The sequence below is a fragment of the Tursiops truncatus genome, chromosome 1 (genome assembly GCF_011762595.2).
Source record: "Tursiops truncatus isolate mTurTru1 chromosome 1, mTurTru1.mat.Y, whole genome shotgun sequence".
Lineage (NCBI taxonomy): Eukaryota > Metazoa > Chordata > Mammalia > Artiodactyla > Delphinidae > Tursiops > Tursiops truncatus.
In genome coordinates this window covers 51,116,507-51,136,144 of record NC_047034.1, presented here as the reverse complement: position 1 = coordinate 51,136,144, position 19,638 = coordinate 51,116,507, and the positions used below count along the sequence as shown (strand labels likewise).

At 44.0% G+C, this 19,638-nt stretch overlaps 1 protein-coding gene across 8 annotated transcripts in view; it reads left to right on the top strand.

Moving 5' to 3' along the window:
* Positions 1-19,638, top strand: part of TEX35 (testis expressed 35) — a 53,591-nt gene that overhangs the window by 23,265 nt on the left and 10,688 nt on the right. For 5 of the 8 annotated variants that reach the window (XM_073804006.1, XM_073804002.1, XM_073804012.1 and 2 more), the window contains 6 exons: positions 392-496; positions 1,054-1,122; positions 2,069-2,125; positions 2,831-2,890; positions 12,521-12,585; positions 12,822-13,942. In XM_073804006.1, the coding sequence (XP_073660107.1) occupies positions 2,108-2,125; positions 2,831-2,890; positions 12,521-12,585; positions 12,822-13,182 (504 nt within the window). In that variant the 5' untranslated portion in view covers positions 392-496; positions 1,054-1,122; positions 2,069-2,107 and the 3' untranslated portion in view covers positions 13,183-13,942. Of the gene's footprint in view, positions 1-391; positions 497-1,053; positions 1,123-2,068; positions 2,126-2,830; positions 2,891-12,520; positions 12,586-12,821; positions 13,943-17,474; positions 17,519-19,638 lie in introns of those variants that run through there. The other 3 variants (XR_012331437.1, XM_019918660.3, XM_073804015.1) reach the window with 2 other exon arrangements.

Sequence of the window (19,638 nt, the reverse complement as noted above, 5' to 3'; positions counted from 1 at the left end):
CGAGGAAGTGAAGGCTCAGAGAAGCTAAATAACGTGCCTAAGTCAACACAGCTGGTAAGGAGGGCAGCTGAGACTAGAATTCAAGTCTGTCTGTCTACCTCCAAAGTCAATGCTCCTGAAAAAATACTTAGACGGCTTCCTTGAGTTATCTTAAAGTGTCCCCGCCAGCCCTCACCCCCGCCAGCTCCCCAGGGAGAGGGCTGCCTGCCGAACAGGCAGGTGTCACTCATGAGAGGAGTAGAGCATGAGAAAATGTGAGTTATCTTGGCCCAGGCGCTGGGGGTATGTGGGCCTGAGCCTAAGCGCAGTTGGACAGGCAGGGTCGGGTGGGTGGAGGGTCCTCCCCAGTCCTGATGCCTGGCAGCCTGAATCCCAGCCTCTGTCTCTGCAGAACAAGAACTACAAGGCAGTTTGCCTGGAATTGAAGCCAGAGCTGATCAGAGTAAGAAGCTTGTTTGAGGCCATACCGGCAGCCAGGCCTAAGACACATGAGGAGGTGACTTGGAGTCAGGGGTCATTCGCTGTCCCTGGTGGCCAAGACCTGTCCCAGATGCTGGCGGATATACTGAGAGAGAGACAAGCTCTCTGCTCTCACAGAACAAAGCGGATACCTAAATAAATAAGGAAAAATTCAGCAGTTTTACCTATGATGCAGGGAATTAAAATAGGGAGATGTGACTGGGGGTGCTGCTGGGGGTTGAGGGCATCAGGAAGGCCTTCCTCTGAGCTGAGAGCTGTAGGACAAGCCTGCGGCCCCTGGAGGGCTGAGGACAAGCGCTGTGGGCAGAAAAAGCAGTGCGCACAGAGGCCCTGAGGTGGGAGTGAGTATGTCTGTGGAGGGGACAGAAAGCTGAGGCCCAGTGGGCCAGGAAGGGAGTGGAATGAGATGAGCTCAGAGAGGGGAGAAGGATGGAGGAAACTCCTGCACAGGTGAGGCCAGGTTACCTCTGCGCTGACCCAAAGGGAGGAGCAGAAACTCGGGGTCATCCCTCCTACCTCACCCTCCCACGCCTGCAGTTTCCAATATTCTGTGTCTCTGTTTCCAACCAACAGACATATGACTACAAAGGAGCTAAACAAGAAGGGCCATTTACCAAACCAGGAGGGACAAAGGAGCTAAAGGTAGGTGTGTGGACCCAGGAGACAGGAAGTTGGATCAGCCCAGTGAACAGGTGGGGCCAACAGAACAACTTCTGCAGCAGGTGAACTGCCGGCATCTACAGTTCTGCTCCAGCCCCTGTGACTCCTTTCCTTCTGGTTCTCTCTATTTTAAAATAATTTCAGACTTACAGAATATTTTCCAAAAAATGGTACAATGAGTTCTAGTATACCCTTCCCCCAGATTCCCAAATGTTGGCATTTTATCTTGGGTTTTTTTCCTCTCTTTCATATTCACACACCTATATATAACATATATATTTCCTGAACCATCTGCGAGCAAGTGGTTCTCTCAAATTTCGGTATATATTTCCTCAAAACAAGAACACTCTCTTACACAGCCACAGTACAATTATCCAAACATCAAAAGCAGGAAATTAATGTTGATACAGTTCTCACCTACAGCCCTTATTCTAATTTCACCAGTTATCCCACTAATGTCTTTCATAACAAAAGAGAAGATAACTTTTTTGGTCTGGGATCCAATCCAGAATCACACCTTGCATCTAGTTTCCATGTCTCTTCAGTCTTTTTTCGTCTGGAACAGTTCTTCGACCTTGTCTTTTAGGACACTGTCATTTTTGATGACAAATCATTTATTTTGTAGAATGACCCTGAATTTGGGTTGTCTGATGCTTCCTCACCATTAGACTTAGGCCATACATTTTTCGGTTCTCACACCACAGGAGTGAAAGTATGACCTTTTCAAAGTGCATCACATCTGGAGGTACTGGATGTCTGTGTGTCCCACTATCCTATTTTCTTAATAGCATCCTTTCTTTCCTCCCTGCTGGCATCTATCTCTCTGCTCCTCTTTTGGCAATGCCCCAGGATCTTTCCTTTCCTCCTTTTGACTGTTTCCCTTCCATCCAAGACATTTCTTTACTCCTTCTCTATTTTATTTTCTCAGAATGAACTCAGGGAGGTGAGGGAAGAGCTCAAGGAAAAAATGAAGGAGATAAAACAGGTAACAGGATGAGACTTTTCAGCTCACGGAGAAAAAGTGTAGCTTCAAGGAAAATGCAATGCCTAACTTTGAATAGTAAAGAAAATCAGAAATTGCATGGAAAAAGCAATCAAACCAACTGAGCCCAAATCCCCTAGAATGTTTAAGTGTCAGCAGCTTAGGTTATCTGTTTCTTACTTGTTTCGTGCTTAAACCCAAATTTTGAATGATAAGGGCTCTCTAAGATGTCTCATTGATAAGGGTGGGGAGACACAACCTTAGTGACAGAGTGAGAGGGGCTGACCTGGAATTGGGGGGCAGTCAGGGACCAATTCCATTGTCCTAATACTCCTCCCCTGAGCAAGCTGCAGAGCAAGAATCCTCTTCTTGTTTCTCTGACGGAATCACCTATAGCATATTTATGAACAAAGGAAATGCTCAAGCAAGAACGTGTAATTGAAGCTGTGGTCTGAGCTCCACATGGCAGCCTTGCAATGACCAGATCCAAGCTGTGCCAAGGCTGCTGCTGGTGTTGACTTGATGATACACTCCCCCTAGTCCCTTCACAGACTCTTGGGAAGAAAGTGGCTTTAGTAGGCCATTATTAGAACATTCCTTAATCTTTATCTAGCTCATTCCAGGGGAGCAGCTGCAGCCCTTAGCTTAAAATGCCTGAAAGACAACTCCACATTCAATGATGTGCTCTTTGCCTTTCTTCCTCACTAGATAAAAGATGTAATGGACCAGGAATTTGAAAAACTCCAGGAATTTGTGGAGATTATAAAGGTAAGCATTTACTGAGTGCCCTCCATGGGCCAGTACCATACGAGGAATCATGCAAGGAGATGCCAGAGCCTGCCCTGCAAGTGCTTACAGCTTAATAAGAGACCCAAACTCTATTGCAAAAAAAGAATTAAATAACAAGTAAGTACCAAGCTAAATGATGACTGGTTGTCAACTAACCAGGGGTTTAGAGAAGTGAGTAACGAATGTGGGTTGGGGTAACCAGAAAAGTCCTTTTAGAGGAAGTGAGCCTTAAGGTGAGTCTTAAGGCAGCATTGGAAGTTTAATGTGAATCTAACCAAGAGCCCAGTAAGATTATTTTTGAACTCAATAATTACTAAAAGGATCATCTAGATTCTAGAATAGCAGTTTACAGACGTTGGTGGGTTTCAGAATCACCAGGAGCACAAATATAGGAAACAGAGCTCAGGCCCTGTGTTGATGGGCCTGGCACCCTGGGGTTTTGTTCGTGTTCCCCAGGTAGAAGTTTGAGAACAACAAATGCAGAAGCATAAATAGACAAAAGCATTTATTTATAAATTTTTCAAGAGTTGTAAGGGGGCATTACTTCTACCAGATATTAAAATCGTAATGAAGCCAACTTAATAATCAAATTAAGGTGGTACAGCCCAAGGATAACCAGACAAATGAAGAAGCCAACATAGATAATCCTGTAACAGCCTCTCTGCCAGGGATGCACTGAGAATCACTTTGGAGGATTTCTAAAGTCCATTTACCCAGGCCCTGGCCCAGATGAACTGAATAAAAACCTCCAAGTTTGGGCACAGTTGCTCAAAACTCTTCAGTGCTTCAGATGCTTGCTCCTGATGAGAACCAGGTCCTTAGCACTTTAGCAGTAGTTATTAACATTGGCTATGTGCTGATATCACCTGTACTGTGGATTTGAACAGCTCCTCTTTACACCTGGCTGCACCCCATAGCAATTATATCAGAACCTCTTAATATGAGGTCTGCGGACTTCCCTGGAGGCACAGTGGTTAAGAATCCACCTGCCAGTGCAGGGAACATGGGTTTGACCCCTGGTCCAGGATGATCCCACATGGCGCGGAGTGACTAAGCCCATGCGCCACAACTACTGAGCCTGCACTCTAGAGCCCTCGAGCCACAACTACTGAGCCCACGCACTGCAGCTACTGAAGTCCATGTGCCTAGAGCCCGTGCTCCGCAACAAGAGAAGCCACCGCAATGAGAAGCTTGCGCACCTCAACGAAGAGTAGCCCCGGCTCGCCGCCACTAGAGAAAGCCCACGCACAGTAACAAAGACCCAACGCAGCCAAAAATAAATTAAAAGAAAAAAAGAATGGAGGCAAAAATCGAGAAGATGCAAGAAATGTTTAACAAAGACCTAAAAGAATTATAGAACAAACAAACAGAGATGAACAATACAATAACTGAAAGGAAAAATACACTAGAAAGAATCAATAGCAAAATAACTGAGGCAGAAGAACGGATAAGTGACCTGGAAGACAGAATGGTGGAATTCACTGCTGTGAAATGAAATAAAGAAAAAAGAATGAAAAGAAATGAAGACAGACTAAGAGACCTCTGAGACAATATTAAATGCAACAGCATTAGCATTATAGGGGTTCCAGAAGGAGAAGAGAGAGAGAAAGGACCAGAGAAAACATTTGAAGAGATTATAGTCGAAAACTTCCCTAACATGGGAAAGGAAATAGCCACCCAAGTCCAGGAATCACAGAGAGTCCCATACAGGATAAACCCAAGGAGAAACACGCCGAAACATATAGTAATCAAATTGGCAAAAATTAAAGACAAAGAAAAATTATTGAAAGCAGCAAGGGAAAAATGACAAATAATATACAAGGGAACTCCCATAAGGTTAACAGCTGATTTCCCAGCAGAAACTCTACAAGCCAAAAGAGAGTGGCATGATATATTTAAAGTAATGGAAAGGAAGAACCTACAACCAAGATTACTCTACCTGGCAAGGATCTCATTCAGATTTGATGGAGAAATCAAAAGTTTTACAGACAAGCAAAAGCTAAGAGAATTCAGCACCACCAAATCAGCTCTACAACAAATGCTAAAGGAACTTCTCTAAGTGGGAAACACAAGAGAAGAAAAGGACCTGCAAAAACAAAGCCATAACAATTAAGAAAATGGTCATAGGAACATACGTATCGATAACTACCTTAAATGTGAATGGATTAAATGCCCCAACCAAAAGACACAGGCTCACTGGATGGATACAAAACCAAGACCCATATATATGCTGTCTACAAGAGACCCACTTCAGACCTAGGGACACATACAGACTGAAAGTGAAGGGATGGAAAAAGACATTCCATGCAAATGGAAATCAAAAGAAAGCTGGAGTAGCAATACTCATATAAGATAAAATAGACTTTAAAATAAAGAATGTTACAAGAGACAAGGAAGGACACTACATAATGATCAAGGGATCAATCCAAGAAGAAGATATAACAATTATAAATATATATGCACCCAACATAGGGGCACCTCAATACATAAGGCAACTGCTAACAGCTGTAAAAGAGGAAATCAACAGCAGCACAATAATAGTGGGAGACTTTAACACCTCACTTACACCAATGGACAGATCATCCAAACGGAAAATTAATAAGGAAACAAAAACAGCAGATTACACTTTCTTCTCAAGTGCGCACAGAACATTCTCCAGGATAGATCACATCTTGGTTCACAAATCAAGCCTCAATAAATTTCAGAAAATTGAAATCATATCAAACATCTTTTCTGACCACAATGCTATGACATTAGAAATCAATTACAGGGGGAAAAAAGGTAAAAAACACAAACACATGGAGGCTAAACAATATGTTACTAAATAACCAAGAGGTCAGTGAAGAAATAAAAGAGGAAATTAAAAAATACCTAGACAAATGACAACAAAAACATGACGATCCAAAACGTATGAGATGCAGCAAAAGCAGTTCTAAGAGGGAAGTTTATAGCAATACAAGCCTACCTCAAGAAACAAGAAAAATCTCAAATAAACAATCTAACCTTATACCTAAAGGAACTAGAGAAAGAAGAACAAACAAAACCCAAAATTAGCAGAAGGAAAGAAATCATAAAGATCAGAGCAGAAATAAAGAGCAAAGATCAATAAAACTAAAAGCTGGTTCTTTGAGAAGATAAACAAAACTGATAAACCATTAGCCAGACTCATGAAGAAAAAGAGGGAGAGGACTCAAATCAATAAAATTAGAAATGAAAAAGAAGTTACAACAGACACCGCAGAAATACAAAGCATCCTAAGAGACTACTACAAGCAACTCTATGCCAATAAAATGGACAACCTGGAAGAAATGGACAGATTCTTAGAAAGGTATAACCTTCAAAGACTGAGCCAGGAAGAAATAGAATATATGAACAGACCACTCACAAGTAATGAAACTGAAACTGGGATTAAAAATCTTCCAACAAACAGGGCTTCCCTGGTGGCGCAGTGGTTGAGAGTCCGCCTGCCAATGCAGGGGACATGGGCCCTGGTCCGGGAGGATCCCACATGCTGCGGAGTGGCTGGGCCCTTGAGCCATGGCCGCTGAGCCTGTGCTCCACAACGGGAGAGGCCACAACAGTGAGATGCCCGCGTACCACAAAAAAAAAAAAAAAATCTTCCAACAAACAAAAGTCCAGGACCAGATGGCTTCACAGGTGAATTCTCTCAAACATTTAGAGACGAGCTAACACCATCCTTCTCAAACTCTTCCAAAAAATTGCAGAGGAAGGAACACTCCCAAACTCATTCTATGAGGCCACCATCACCCTGATACCAAAACCAGAGAAAGATACTACAAAAAGAGAAAATTACAGACCAATATCACTGATGAATATAGATGCAAAAATCCTCAACAAAACACTAGCAAACAGAATCCAACAACACATTAAAAGGATCATACACCATGATCAAGTGGGATTTATCCCAAGGATGCAAGGATTCTTCAATATATGCAAATCAATCAATGTGATACACCATATTAACAAATTGAAAAATAAAAACCATATGATCATCTCAATAGATGCAGAAAATAGATGCACAAAATTCAACACCCATTTATGATAAAACCACTCCAGAAGGTAACCTACCTCAATATAATAAAGGCCATGTATGACAAACCCACAGCAAACGTCATTCTCAATGGTGAGAAACTGAAAGCATTTCCTCTAAGATCAGAAACAAGACAAGGATGTCCTCTCTCTCCACTATTGTTCAACATACTTTTGGAAGTCCTAGCCATGGCAATCAGACAAGAAAAAGAAATAAAATGTATACAAATTGGAAAAGAAGAAGCAAAACTGTCACTGTTTGCAGATGGCATGATACTATACATAGAGAATCCTAAAGATGCCACCAGAAAACTGCTAGAGATAATCAATGAATTTGGTAAAGTTTCAGGATACAAAATTAAGGCACAGAAATCTCTTGCATTCCTATACACTAATGATGAAAAATCTGAAAGAGAAATTAAGGAAACACTCCTATTTACCATTGCAACAAAAAGAATAACATACCTAGGAATAAACCTACCTAAGGAGACAAAAGACCTGTATGCAGAAAACTATAAGACACTGATGAAAGAAATTAAAGGTGATACCAACAGATGGAGAAATATACCATGTTCTTAGGTTGGAAGAATCCATATTGTGAAAATGACTATACTACCCAAAGCAATCTACAGATTCAATGCAATCCCTATCAAATTACCAATGGCATTTTTTACAGAACTAGAAGAAAAAATCTTAAAATTTGTATGGAGACACAAAAGACCCCGAACAGCCAAAGCAGTCTTGAGGGAAAAAAACGGAGCTGGAGGAGTCAGACTCCCTGACTTCCGACTATACTACAAAGCTACAGTAATCAAGACAATATGGTACTGGCACAAAAACAGAAATATAGATCAATGCAGCAGGATAGAAAGCCCAGAGATAAACCCACACACCTATGGTCAACTAATGTATGACAAAGTAGGCAAGGATATACAATGGAGAAAACACAGTCTCTTCAATAAGTGGTGCTGGGCAAACTGGACAGCTACATGTAAAGGAATGAAATTAGAACACTCCCTCACACCATGCACAAAAATAAACTCAAAATGGATTAGAGACCTAAATGTAAGATCAGACACTATAAAACTCTTAGAGGAAAACATAGGAAGAACACTCTGACATAAATATCAGGAACAACTTTTTCGATCCCCCTCCTAGAGTAATGGAAATAAAAACAAAAAGAAACAAATGGGACCTAATGAAACTTACAGCTTTTGCGAAGCAAAGGAAAGTACAAACAAGGTGAAAAGACAACCCTCAGAATGGGAGAAAATATTTGCAAACAAATCAACCGACAAAGGATTAATCTCCAAAATATATAAACAGCTCATGCAGCTCAATATTAAAAAAAACAAACAACACAATCCAAAAATGGGCAGAAGACCTAAATAGACATTTCTCCAAAGAAGACGCATGAAAAGCTGCTCAACATCACTAATTATTAAAGAAATGCAAATCAAAACTACAATGAGGTATCACCTCACACCAGTTAGAATGGGCATCATCAGAAGATCTACAAACAACAAATGCTGGAGAGGGTGTGGAGAAAAGGGAACCCTCTTGCATCTTTGGTAGGAATGTAAATTGATACAGCCACTATGGAGAACAGTATGGAGGTTCCTTAAAAAACTAAAAATAGAATTACCATATGACACAGCAATCCCACTACTGGGCATATACCCAGAGAAAACCATAATTCAAATAGACACATGCACCCCAATGTTCATTGCAGCACTATTTACGATAGCCAGGTCATGGAAGCAACCTAAATGCCCAGCGGCAGACAAATGGGTAAAGAAGATGTGGTACATATATACAATGGAATATTACTCAGCCATAAAAAGGAACAAAATTAGGTCATTTGTAGAGACATGGATGAATCTAGAGACTGTCATACAGAGTGAAGTCAGAAAGAGAAAAATATTGTATATTAATGCATATATGTGAAACCTAGAAAAATGCTACAGATGAACCGGTTTGCAGGGCAGAAATAGAGAGAGATGTAGAGAAGAAATGTATGGACGCCAAGGGGGGAAAATGGTGGTGGGGGGAGGGATAATTTGGGAGACTGGGATTGACATGTATACACTACTATATATAAAGTATATAACTAATAAGGACCTACTGTATAGCACAGGGAACTCTTCTCAATACTCTGTAGTGACCTATATGGGAAAATAATTTTAAAAAGAGTGGATATATGTATAGGTATAACTGATTCACTTTGCTGTACAGCAAAAACTAACACAACATTTTAAATCAATTATACTCCAATAAAGATTAATTTAAAAAAAAAGAATATTGCCTGACTATATAAGGGAAAAGCTTAACTCAGTTAACACTATAAACTGAAATAGTATATAAAGTGCATTTTAAAAATAAAAATAAGAAGTATGTATTTAACTGGATGGTCCAAATATAATTACAATGGAAGAAATCACAAAGGAAATATTGTTAATGTTTAACAATACAAAAAATTTAAAAATTATAACAGAAAAGCACCATACACAGAGTGAAAAAGTAAGCAACAGTTTTGGAGAAATAATTTTCCACAAATATGATAGACATAGAAAAAAAGCTTTTTATCTGTAACCTACAAAGCTCACACAATCAATAAGAACCAACTAGGAAAATGGGAAAAGGGTATATGTGAACAGTCCACAGAGGGGAATCTTACTAAAAAGCAATAAATATATTAACAAGTTTTACCTCATGAGTAATCAAATAACTGCAAATGAAAACAATACTTAGATAACTGCCACATTCAAATAAGCCAAGTTGTAATTTATGACAATTATAAAGCAAGATAAGAATGCTCTTGTACTGCTGATTGGAGTACAAGATTGTACAAAACTAAAACGGAATTAGACAATAGGTATCAAAAATATCAAAACTCCATGACTTATCAACTCCTTGACTTCTCAGAATTTAACCTATGAGAATAATCAGAAATGCCAGCATGGATATATATAAAAAGAAGTTCATCACAGGATTATTTATAATAGCAAAAAATTGTAAACAACCACTATTTTCAAAAGTAGAGGAATAGCCAATAGAATTACGATACATCTATATAATGAAAATTCACTATAGGAGACAGAATTTAGAAAGAATACTTTTAATGAGAAGTAAAAAAGCAAGATGCAAGTAATATATACAGGCTGATCTCAACAAGTGAAAAGAAATTGGTAAGTAAATATATAGAAAAAAGACTGGAAAGAAATATACCAAAAGGGTTAATTGCTGTTATTGAAAGGTGATGAGATTAATTTTTTCTTTTATATTCCTCTGTATTGTCCAAATTTTCTGCAAAGGGCATGTCTTATTTCTATATCAAAATGCAAACACAGTAAGTGTTTTGTTAGTGGGTAGGACTGGGTATCACAAGGCACAAAGGAGGCTATTTCGGGCACGGGAACAGCTTGCACACAGCATGGAAGCAGGATGAACGCGAAGCTTCTCAGTCAGTGGGGAGATCAGTCATAAAAGAGGGATCATGGGGGGAAACTGTGAGAAATAAAATGGAATGGGCACAAAGGCGGTGGATAATGAAGACTTCTGAAAGACAGGCAGACAGGTTGGGACTTGGTTGTGTAAGCAGTAAGAGGCCTCTGGAGATTCTTAATCAAAGAACATGCTAGGAGCAGCACTTCAGAAAGCTGAGCTGGCAGCTGCTTGCAAGGTGGCCTGGGGGCGCCGGGGGAGTCGGTGGGGGCCGTCTGGAGCAAGAATATCAAACTGGAAGCCGCATCTCTGCTCAAGGTGAAGAAAGCTGGACCAAGTGTAGAAACAGAAGGAAAAGGGTAAAAATCTGAAAGATGCAGCGAAGGAAAGACAACATTCTTGGTGATTGATTCAGTATAAAGAATGAAGGAGAGGCAAGCGTGCATGATAACACCAAAGTTTTAATCTGGACGATTAGAAAAAAGTGGTGACAGTGACAGGCTAGTTTGGAAGCAGCTAATTTAGAAGAGAAAGTGAAGAGGTCAGTTTGGAACGTGATGAGTTTGAAGTGATGGTGAGACTTTTAAGAATATGGGACGTTTTGACTCTGATGTTTTAGACCCGGGGGAATATTGACTTCAAGGATATTTGACTTTATTTACAAATACAAATGTCATATTCAAAATGTATATGAACATTTTTAAATGCTTTTCAAGAAGATAGTTTTTGGAAATCATTTCCATCCTGACGGTGTAATTCCTTGATCAATTTTCTACCCCAGATCAGTAAACTCTCCCCAGATCTTTCATTTTTTATTAAAATGGTTTTCCTAGAAGCAAATTATTATTATTATTATTTTTTTTTTTGCGGTAGGCGGGCCTCTCACTGTTGTGGCCTCTCCCGTTGTGGAGCACAGGCTCCAGACATGCAGGCTCAGTGGCCATGGCTCACGGGCCCAGCCGCTCCGCGGCATGTGGGATCTTCCCGGACCCGGGCACGAACCCATGTCCCCTGCATCAGCAGGCAGACCCTCAACCACTGCGCCACCAGGGAAGCCCCAAAGCAAATTATTTTTCATTTATATTTTGTGATATTCAATCCAACCCTGTTTTTGTCCTTAACAGATATTGTCACTAATACTGTCACCATCTTAGAAGTTCTTTGTGACCACTATTTCTATCCAATTTTTCCAGGTCAAATTTTACAGATCTAAGATTTGCCAAGAAGATTTTATTATTATTTCAGTTCTTAATAATAACTGTGAGGTGCCATTTGAGCTACTGTCTACTTTATTTTGCGTTGACCATTTTTGCCAGGAGTTGGGTAAAATATGGAACAAACGCAGATACACAGGATCTACGTACATGGCAGGGGTCAAAACACTGGTGTCAGAAACGTCTTTGGGGGGGAGGTCACGGGGTTTGTTTTCTTTTTATAAATTTGTTTACTTTATCTATTTATTTTTGGCTGTGTTGGGTCCTTGCTGCTGTGCGCGGGCTTTCTCTAGTTGTGGCGAGCGGGGGCTACTCTTCGTTGTGGTGCGTGGGTTTCTCATTGCAGTGGCTTCTCTTGTTGTGGAACACGGGCTCCAGGAGTGTGGGGCTTAGTAGCTGTAGCTCGCAAGCTCAGTAGTTGTGGCTCCTGGGCTCTAGAGCCCAGGCTCAGTAGCTGTGGCACACGGTCTTAGTTGCTCTGTGGCATGTGGGATCTTCCCGGACCAGGGCTCAAACCTGTGTCCCCTGCATTGGCAGGCGGATTCTTAACCACTGCGCCACCGGGGAAGATTGCATAGGCATTGAACCAAGGCAGCTAAGGGTTTTATTCAAGTGTGAGATCAGGTAAAATAGATCCTGGCCTCTGACTCACATGGAGACTTTGGACAAGCCCCCAATGACTCTGCCTGTGCTTCAGCTTCACTATGGAATGGGTGAGGTCACAGGGAGGGGTAGCACGTGTCAGGCACATCCTGATGAGCCACCCTACCCAGGGCTGGTGAGGATTCTTGAGGAAGTAAGATGCTGCGGTGGTCTCTGAGTGGTCTGCAGAGTGAGGCAGGAAAAGGAACTTCAAAAGCCCTTCATGATGATGATTTTAGCTTTGAATTCTCTCTTGAAGGAAATGCAAAAGGATGTGGATGAGGAGATGGATGTTTTAATAAATATACAGAAGAATAGCAAGCGGTGAGTGTAACCTGCACCCGTCTCTCCTCAACCCTAAAGAATCTCCTCCCTTCGCTTTGCAAAGTGTCCTCGGGGTTCAGTGGACTCCCAGACCCTTCAAGGAGCTCTCTTGGTTTCTCTTCCCCAGTGGCTTGTAGTCAAGGCCTTCCACGGCCAACCATGCTACCGGTTATCTCCTTTCCTGTTGAAAATTATCTCCCCAGTTCTGCCCCTCCCTGACTCCCCAGTCCTCTCAGGAGAGGACCAAAGGAGCAGCAAGAACTCAGGCTGATAGGAAAGATGGACACAGACCCACAGATCCGGCGGAAGAAAATGGATGGAGCTGATGGAGCACCACTTGCCCTTCACAAAAAGATGACGGCACTACAACAACCAAAAAAAGATCCAATGGATTCCCTTCACCAATGTGATACCTGCTGTGTAATGAAGCCCTCCCTGCCCCTGCCCCAGTGTTACACCCCTGGGTTTCTGTTCCCCCCGACCTCCCCTGGGCTCTCTCACTCTCTTACCTCTTGCTGTAAAGCACTGGTTCCACTCCTCTCCTGGCCCCAGGATGCCTCCCTAGTCTTGAGTCCTCTCTGGGGTCTTGCCCTATAGGCCTGGGGTGATTCCGAAACCATGACCAAGTAGGACTCCACCCTGGATGCACCTGTTCCCAAGTGCAACTGTATTGTTCTGTCCTTTCCTATAGCAAGACCTGATGAGGTGCCCAGCAGCCTGGCCATCTTGGACCAGGGAAAAATGATCTTTCTGGTGCCGCTTCTGTCCTCCATAGGAGAAATGTTTGTTGTGTGCCCCCAAAGAACAACTACAATCAGCGGTAGGTAGATCCATGGAAGCCCCTTATCTCAATCCGGTGCCCCGTCCTCCCAAAGGCAGTGTGCTCAGGGGTGCACTCCCATCAAATCTCACCCGTGGTTATGGTTATGCAGGCTCTGCCCCACATCACATCCACTCAGCCTTAGAGGACGTGGCACACGAAGGAGGACTTGCTTAGCCCAGCCTGGAGGCTGCTGCCTAGAGGCCCCCGTGGAGTGCAGGGTGCCTTGCCAGTTGCTGAGCTGACCTTGCCTCAGGCTCCTGACTTTCTCCCCACATAACAGGCAACTTCCATACCAGGCCTGGGCATCCTTTTCACCCTCGGCATCTGGACATGCTTTCTGATTTATCTGTGCTTCAACTCCTGTGTGACTGAGGACGTAGTTCCAACTTAGTGTCACCGCAGGACCTATGAGCGGCTCCGGTTCAGCCTCTCCCCACTCCTTGAGCTGCACAGCAAATGCTTGCTGCCCTCTTGCATACCACCCTGCCCTTGTCTCCCTCTACCCAGAGAGTAAAATCTTCATTTAAAGCCAAAGCGGGAGTCAAAGCGTTGACTATCAGCCTGAAACTTGAGTGTGCAAGGAGTGTCACTGTTTTGGATTGAAATCAGTGTATTTCAGACTCCAACCTCTCTTCTTGCTTCCTGATGGTTTGGTGGAAAATTCTTCAGGTCATCCTTAGGGTCTTCCTAAGGATGATCCTTCCCCCCTCATCCCTGCTTCCCTCCTCTTCACCTGGTTCTGAAAATGTCCCAGGTCAAAAGAGAGGAAGGGAGGCCCTGAAGATATCAGATGCCATTCTGCGTGATCCCAGAAGTGTGCGTGTGAGTGTGAGTGTGTGTGTGTGCGCACGCGCGCATGTATGTTGGACAATGGGAGGAACCCCCGGGCCCAGGGTCTTGACCACTGGACTGCCGGGGAATTCCCACACGTGCCAGTTTTAAGAACTGAGACAAGGTCATCAAGGACACAGGGCTGTCAGGATCAGTTGAAGTGCTGAGTCTTTTTTTGTGCAAATGATGGTACACTGCTAATCAAGCCCCCAAGGACTGGTGGCAGTGGTCTCTGCAGTCCCTGTCCCTTGACCCTTTCCAAGCTCCCCCGTGCCCTAGTTCCATGTCATCCAACTCAGAGGCAGCAGAAGGACGACACTGTGTGTTGGGGGGGATAGTTCTGCCTGGCTGTCATGTCTGCCCTTGGGAATGGATGTCTGGGGAGCCACAGCCTGCCATTCCTGCCAATGTGCTCTTGGGCCAGCTTTGCTGGTGAGCTTGTGCTTTTTCTGTAGGTCTCAATGTCATGTCATCTGGAAGGGAATTATACTTAACCTTGTGTCTTCTCCCAAAGATGCTATTCCTGTCCCGCGTACAGAGCCTCTTGGGGGACATTGGCCTGACCTGGGCCACCATTTCTGCTTTGTGCGGCAGCATCCAATTGATCCAAGCAAGGTGGACAGGCAACTCAACTTGCCCAATCGATTTCTTTCCCTGGGAATTTGAAATTGGAATTTGGTGAGACTCAGCTGGCCCCCAGAACTGGACTTATAATTGGGAACTGAAGAGGCCTCTGCCACCATTGGCCAAAGACGCAGATCTACAGAAAAAATAAATAAATCACTTTGCAGAGAGAGAAGAATGAAACAGAGGGACTGAGAGAAGTGGAGACTCGTGCAGTTCCGCAGAGGGAGCTGGGAGAGCCACTGTCTGGCTCAGGCCCTGCTGGGCTGGTGCTGGCCCCTGCCTTGGCTTCATGAAAGCCTCTGGACCCTTGGACCGAGGTGCACATTTCTGTTTAAGCAGAGTGGCTTTCTGTTTCCACCTAACAAGCCTGAGCTGAGGCCCCACGGTTAGAAGGAATGTCAGAGATTGGTCAAATCTCTTCAATTTACAGTGAGGATTCTGAGGCCCAGAGAGGTGCAGTGAGGTACCCTCAGGCACACAGCCCATTTATAGCAAAGCCAGGACCAGAACCCAGGTTTTCTGACTCCTGGGCCAGTGCTCTGTGGCTCTCTGGGGCTAGCTGTATTTCCAAGGGCAATAAGATGAGATAGAAGGCAGTCAGCTGGATCTGGACATGAATCAGTGGCGTGGTCGCAGGTAAGTCACTTCACCTCTCAGATTGCTTTTCCATCTGGAACGTGGGCATAACCACACCTAATTCAAAGTGGGTGAAGAGGGCATAACCACACCTAATTCAAAGGGGGTGTAATGAGAGTTAGATGAGAGTACATGCAGAGGAATTCAATTCTTTAAAAAAAATTGCTCTGAGAACAATGATGATGAGGTCAGAACTGTGTTTTTCAGATTAAAAGGCTTCAATTCTCCATCCCGCCTCCAGTCAGAACCAGGTCTGCAATAAAATGAATTTTGATCTACTCCGATTTTAAAAAATAAATGTTCTGAGAGGAGGAAGGATGTGTATATTAGGAAATCAATCAACAAGAAATTATAAAAATGGTATGGGGATTGGGACTGCCTGTTCTAGAGTACAGAGTGGTCCCTTGTAACACAGCATCCCACCCTGTAACCTCGGTGTCTGATTCCAGCAGGTGAGGGGTAAGCGGCTTACCCTAGCTCACGCGCAGGTAACAGGTGCTGCAGCCCCAGGCCCTGACTCAAGCAGTCACCAGAGAAACAGGAGGGTGCGTCATTTAGCAGCCATCAGGCAGGCAGGGCTGGGCCCAGGAGGAGGCCAGGCTGTGTCATCCATTCCCATCACTGCCCTGGGCCCTGGCATGACCCCCACTCACAGCTTCCCTTCTCTCGGTCACAGGCCGCAGCCAGCCCCAAAAGGTGGGTGAGGATGGGCTCAGGTGTCCACCACCACAGACGGGAGCCCCATCTCTCTCAGATGCAACAGGTCTGAGTATATCCATTTCCATGACAATGGGTTACCCACCCATCTTCCTAAGGGGAGTTGCCCTGTCTGGCTCCAGGGACCCCTAGAGCCTCCCTAAACCCCCTTCAGTATTTGAAAGGTCATTTACCCTCCTATACATGTGATCAATGGGACTCTTTGGTACTTCCCTCTATATTAGATCAAAACACAACCAAACAGAAATCAAATCTCACTTCTGGGGCTTCCCTGGTGGCGCAGTGGTTGAGAGTCCGCCTGCCGATGCAGGAGACGCAGGTTCGTGCCCCGGTCCGGGAAGATCCCACATGCCGCGGAGCGGCTAGGCCTGTGAGCCACGGCCGCTGAGCCTGCGCGTCCGGAGCCTGTGCTCCACCACGGGAGAGGCCACAACAGTGAGAGGCCCGCGTACCAGAAAAAAAAAAAAATCTCACTTCTGGAGAATGAACAATGAGTCTGAAAGCCCAACCCCAATTCCAACTCTAGAGAACTCAGAAGGTGAAGAATATGCCTTCAGCAGGTGATGGAGCAGAATGGTGCAAGGTTCTGCCCACCTGACACTTTTTTATCAATATCAGCTTTTAAACGTGACCAAGAAGGTTTTTTTTTTTTTTTATGGATGATGAGTTTGTGGGGAGATGAGCAACTCCAATATGAGTCTAATCCATACAATATTTCTGAGGGCAATTAAGTGATACATATCAGATGCTTTAAAAGATGGGAAAACATTACAGATGGTCACTAGGATTTAGTTATAAGGATACTCATCATGGAGTCATTTATGATATACATATTTAAAAATCAGAAACAACATAAGTGGACACCAGTTGGTTAAATAAATTGTGGCACATCTATAAAATGGAATGCTCCACTGATATTAAGAATAATATGTTGTTGAAATATATTTAATGCCATCAAGAGACGTTAATGATATAATGTTAAATGAAAAAAAGCAAGTTATGAAATGAAGTATAAACCCATTTTTGGTAAAAATTTGGTGTGTGTGTTTGTGTGTGTGCACATAGGGAGGCCTGCATGAACTGAAAAGACTTAGAAGGATGTATACAAGGATAGAGTAACAGCAGTGGTTTTCTCTGAGTAGTAGGATTATGACAATTTATGTCTTACTTTGTGCCTATCTATAATCTCTAAAGTTTCTACAAGGAACATGCATTGTTTGTATAATAAAACTAATAACATTTTTCTTTTTTTAAGGAAGAGAAAGGTGGCCCAGGAAGGACCCTTACGAACAAAGTCAGGTAAGATCTCCCCAAATCCTTTCTGATGGGAAGCACCTTGGACCTTTCTCTTTCCTGGGAGTGGCCAGTGAAGTCATGCCCTGGCTATGTGTTCATCCAGAGGAAGGGGACGAATTAACACCACTAAAAGGACAATTTAAAAGGACAATAGAAAACAAAATGAAAATGGCTTTATGTTTTTACCCATGAGTGACCCTTATTCGATACGTATTCTCCCACCACTGCTACCAGGGGTCTCTGCACACTCCTCTCTCCTCTGAGGAATTACAGTGGTCTGGAGTAGAGAAGGAGCCCCTGCAGTCTATCCCCAACAAGCCAAACTTGTCCTTTTAGGATGTCACTTAGATCTCGTTGCTCTTATGCTCAGAATTTCCAGTGTTCGCCCATTTCTCTCAGAGCAGGATCCAAAGTTGATACTTGCAATGCCCTGTGGCATCAACCCTGCTACCTTCACACTCACATACTATTCTCCCCCTTACTTTCTGGGCTCTAGCCACACTGGCTTCTTTGTTCTTCTTCACACATACCGTGTACACTCTTGCCTCAGGGCCTTTGCACTCACAGACATTCCTGCCCACTTCCTCAGCTATCCGTGTGGCCGTCACCTCAAAGTTACCTTCTCAGTGGCACTTTCCCCATTTGTACAAACAACAATATCCCCACCTCCAGCGTTCCTTATCCTCTTTACTCTGCTTTATTTTCCTCTCCAACGCACTTAGCACCGACTTACATACTATCCATTTCACTTGTGGTCTGTCTTCTTCTGCTCGGATGTGAGTTCCTTGAGAGCAGAGATTGTGTTTCCGTCACTGCTCTACGGCAGGGCCCAGGGCAGTGCCAAGTGCATAGCAGGGAGTTGACAGGGACTTGCTGAACGGACACATGAGTATAAAGATATTTGCCATGTACTGGGCACTGCAGGCTCTGCACTAAGATCTTCACCTGCACTGTTTCATTTTATTCTTACGATTACCGCATGAAATCATTCTGTCTGTCTTTCTATGAAGTCATTTAAATGGTCATCCTCCCTATTTTGTATAGGTTGAAACAGGCTCAGAGAGAGAAGGTAATGAAAGTAATCTGTCTGAGGTCACAGAATAAGTGGCAGAGCTGGAGTTTGAACCCGAGCATTCTGATGTCAGAATCTCCCCGTGTGTCCCTGGGCCAGCAGCATTGGCATTACCTGGGAGCCTGTTAGAAATGCAGAGTCTCAGGCTATATGCCAGGCCTCCTGAATCAGGACCTGCATTTTAACAAGACTTCTCAGGTGACTCCAGTGTCCATTGTAGTCTGAGAAGCAGTGCTCTATGCTGGGCCAGCAGGTGTATGGAAGATAGGGGGCTTCATTGAGCAAGGGGCTGCCGCAGTTTGGGTTAGTGGCCTTGGGTTCTTTACCCCTGTGGGTGGTTCTCCTGCCTGCTACCCCTCGACCCAGGAGCTCTTTAGTATCTGCTGGGCTTTGGGGGGAACCAAGATTCGTGATGAGGAGGGAAAACTCAATGCCAACCTCTGTCCAGGAGCCAGTCCTCCTGTGGGCACTGTTGCTTCTCTTTCTTGGAGGAAGGTCTCTCAGCTCACTCAGGGAAAACCAGACCCGTGCCTCTTAAAAGCATGTGAGAGAACCCATTGGCATCAGAGATGCAGCACTGAGACTGAAGCAGAAGCTAGTTCCACCTGACACTTAGGCACTCGGGCCAGGGAGGTTGTTAAAACAGAAACAAAATGTACTGTCAGGGCTTCCCTGGTGGTGCAGTGGTTGAGCGTCTGCCTGCCGATGCAGGGGACATGAGTTCGTGCCCCGGTCCGGGAAGATCCCACATGCCGCGGAGCGGCTGGGCCCGTGAGCCATAGCGGTCGGAATCTGTTCGGCTGGAGCCGGTGCACCACAACGGGAGAGGCCACAACAGTGAGAGGCCCGCGTACTGCAAAAAAAATATAAACCTACTGTCAATTAAATTATTAATGCCTGGGAGCCCACCCTGACATCTATTTTTATCACTGAGCGCCACCTTCAGTCTTGACATTCATGAAGAGTGGGCCTGGAATAAAACCAGAAATCCACCCTTCCAGCCTCTCCCAAGCCCATTCAAAACAAGAGTAAACATAAATGTAAACCCAAG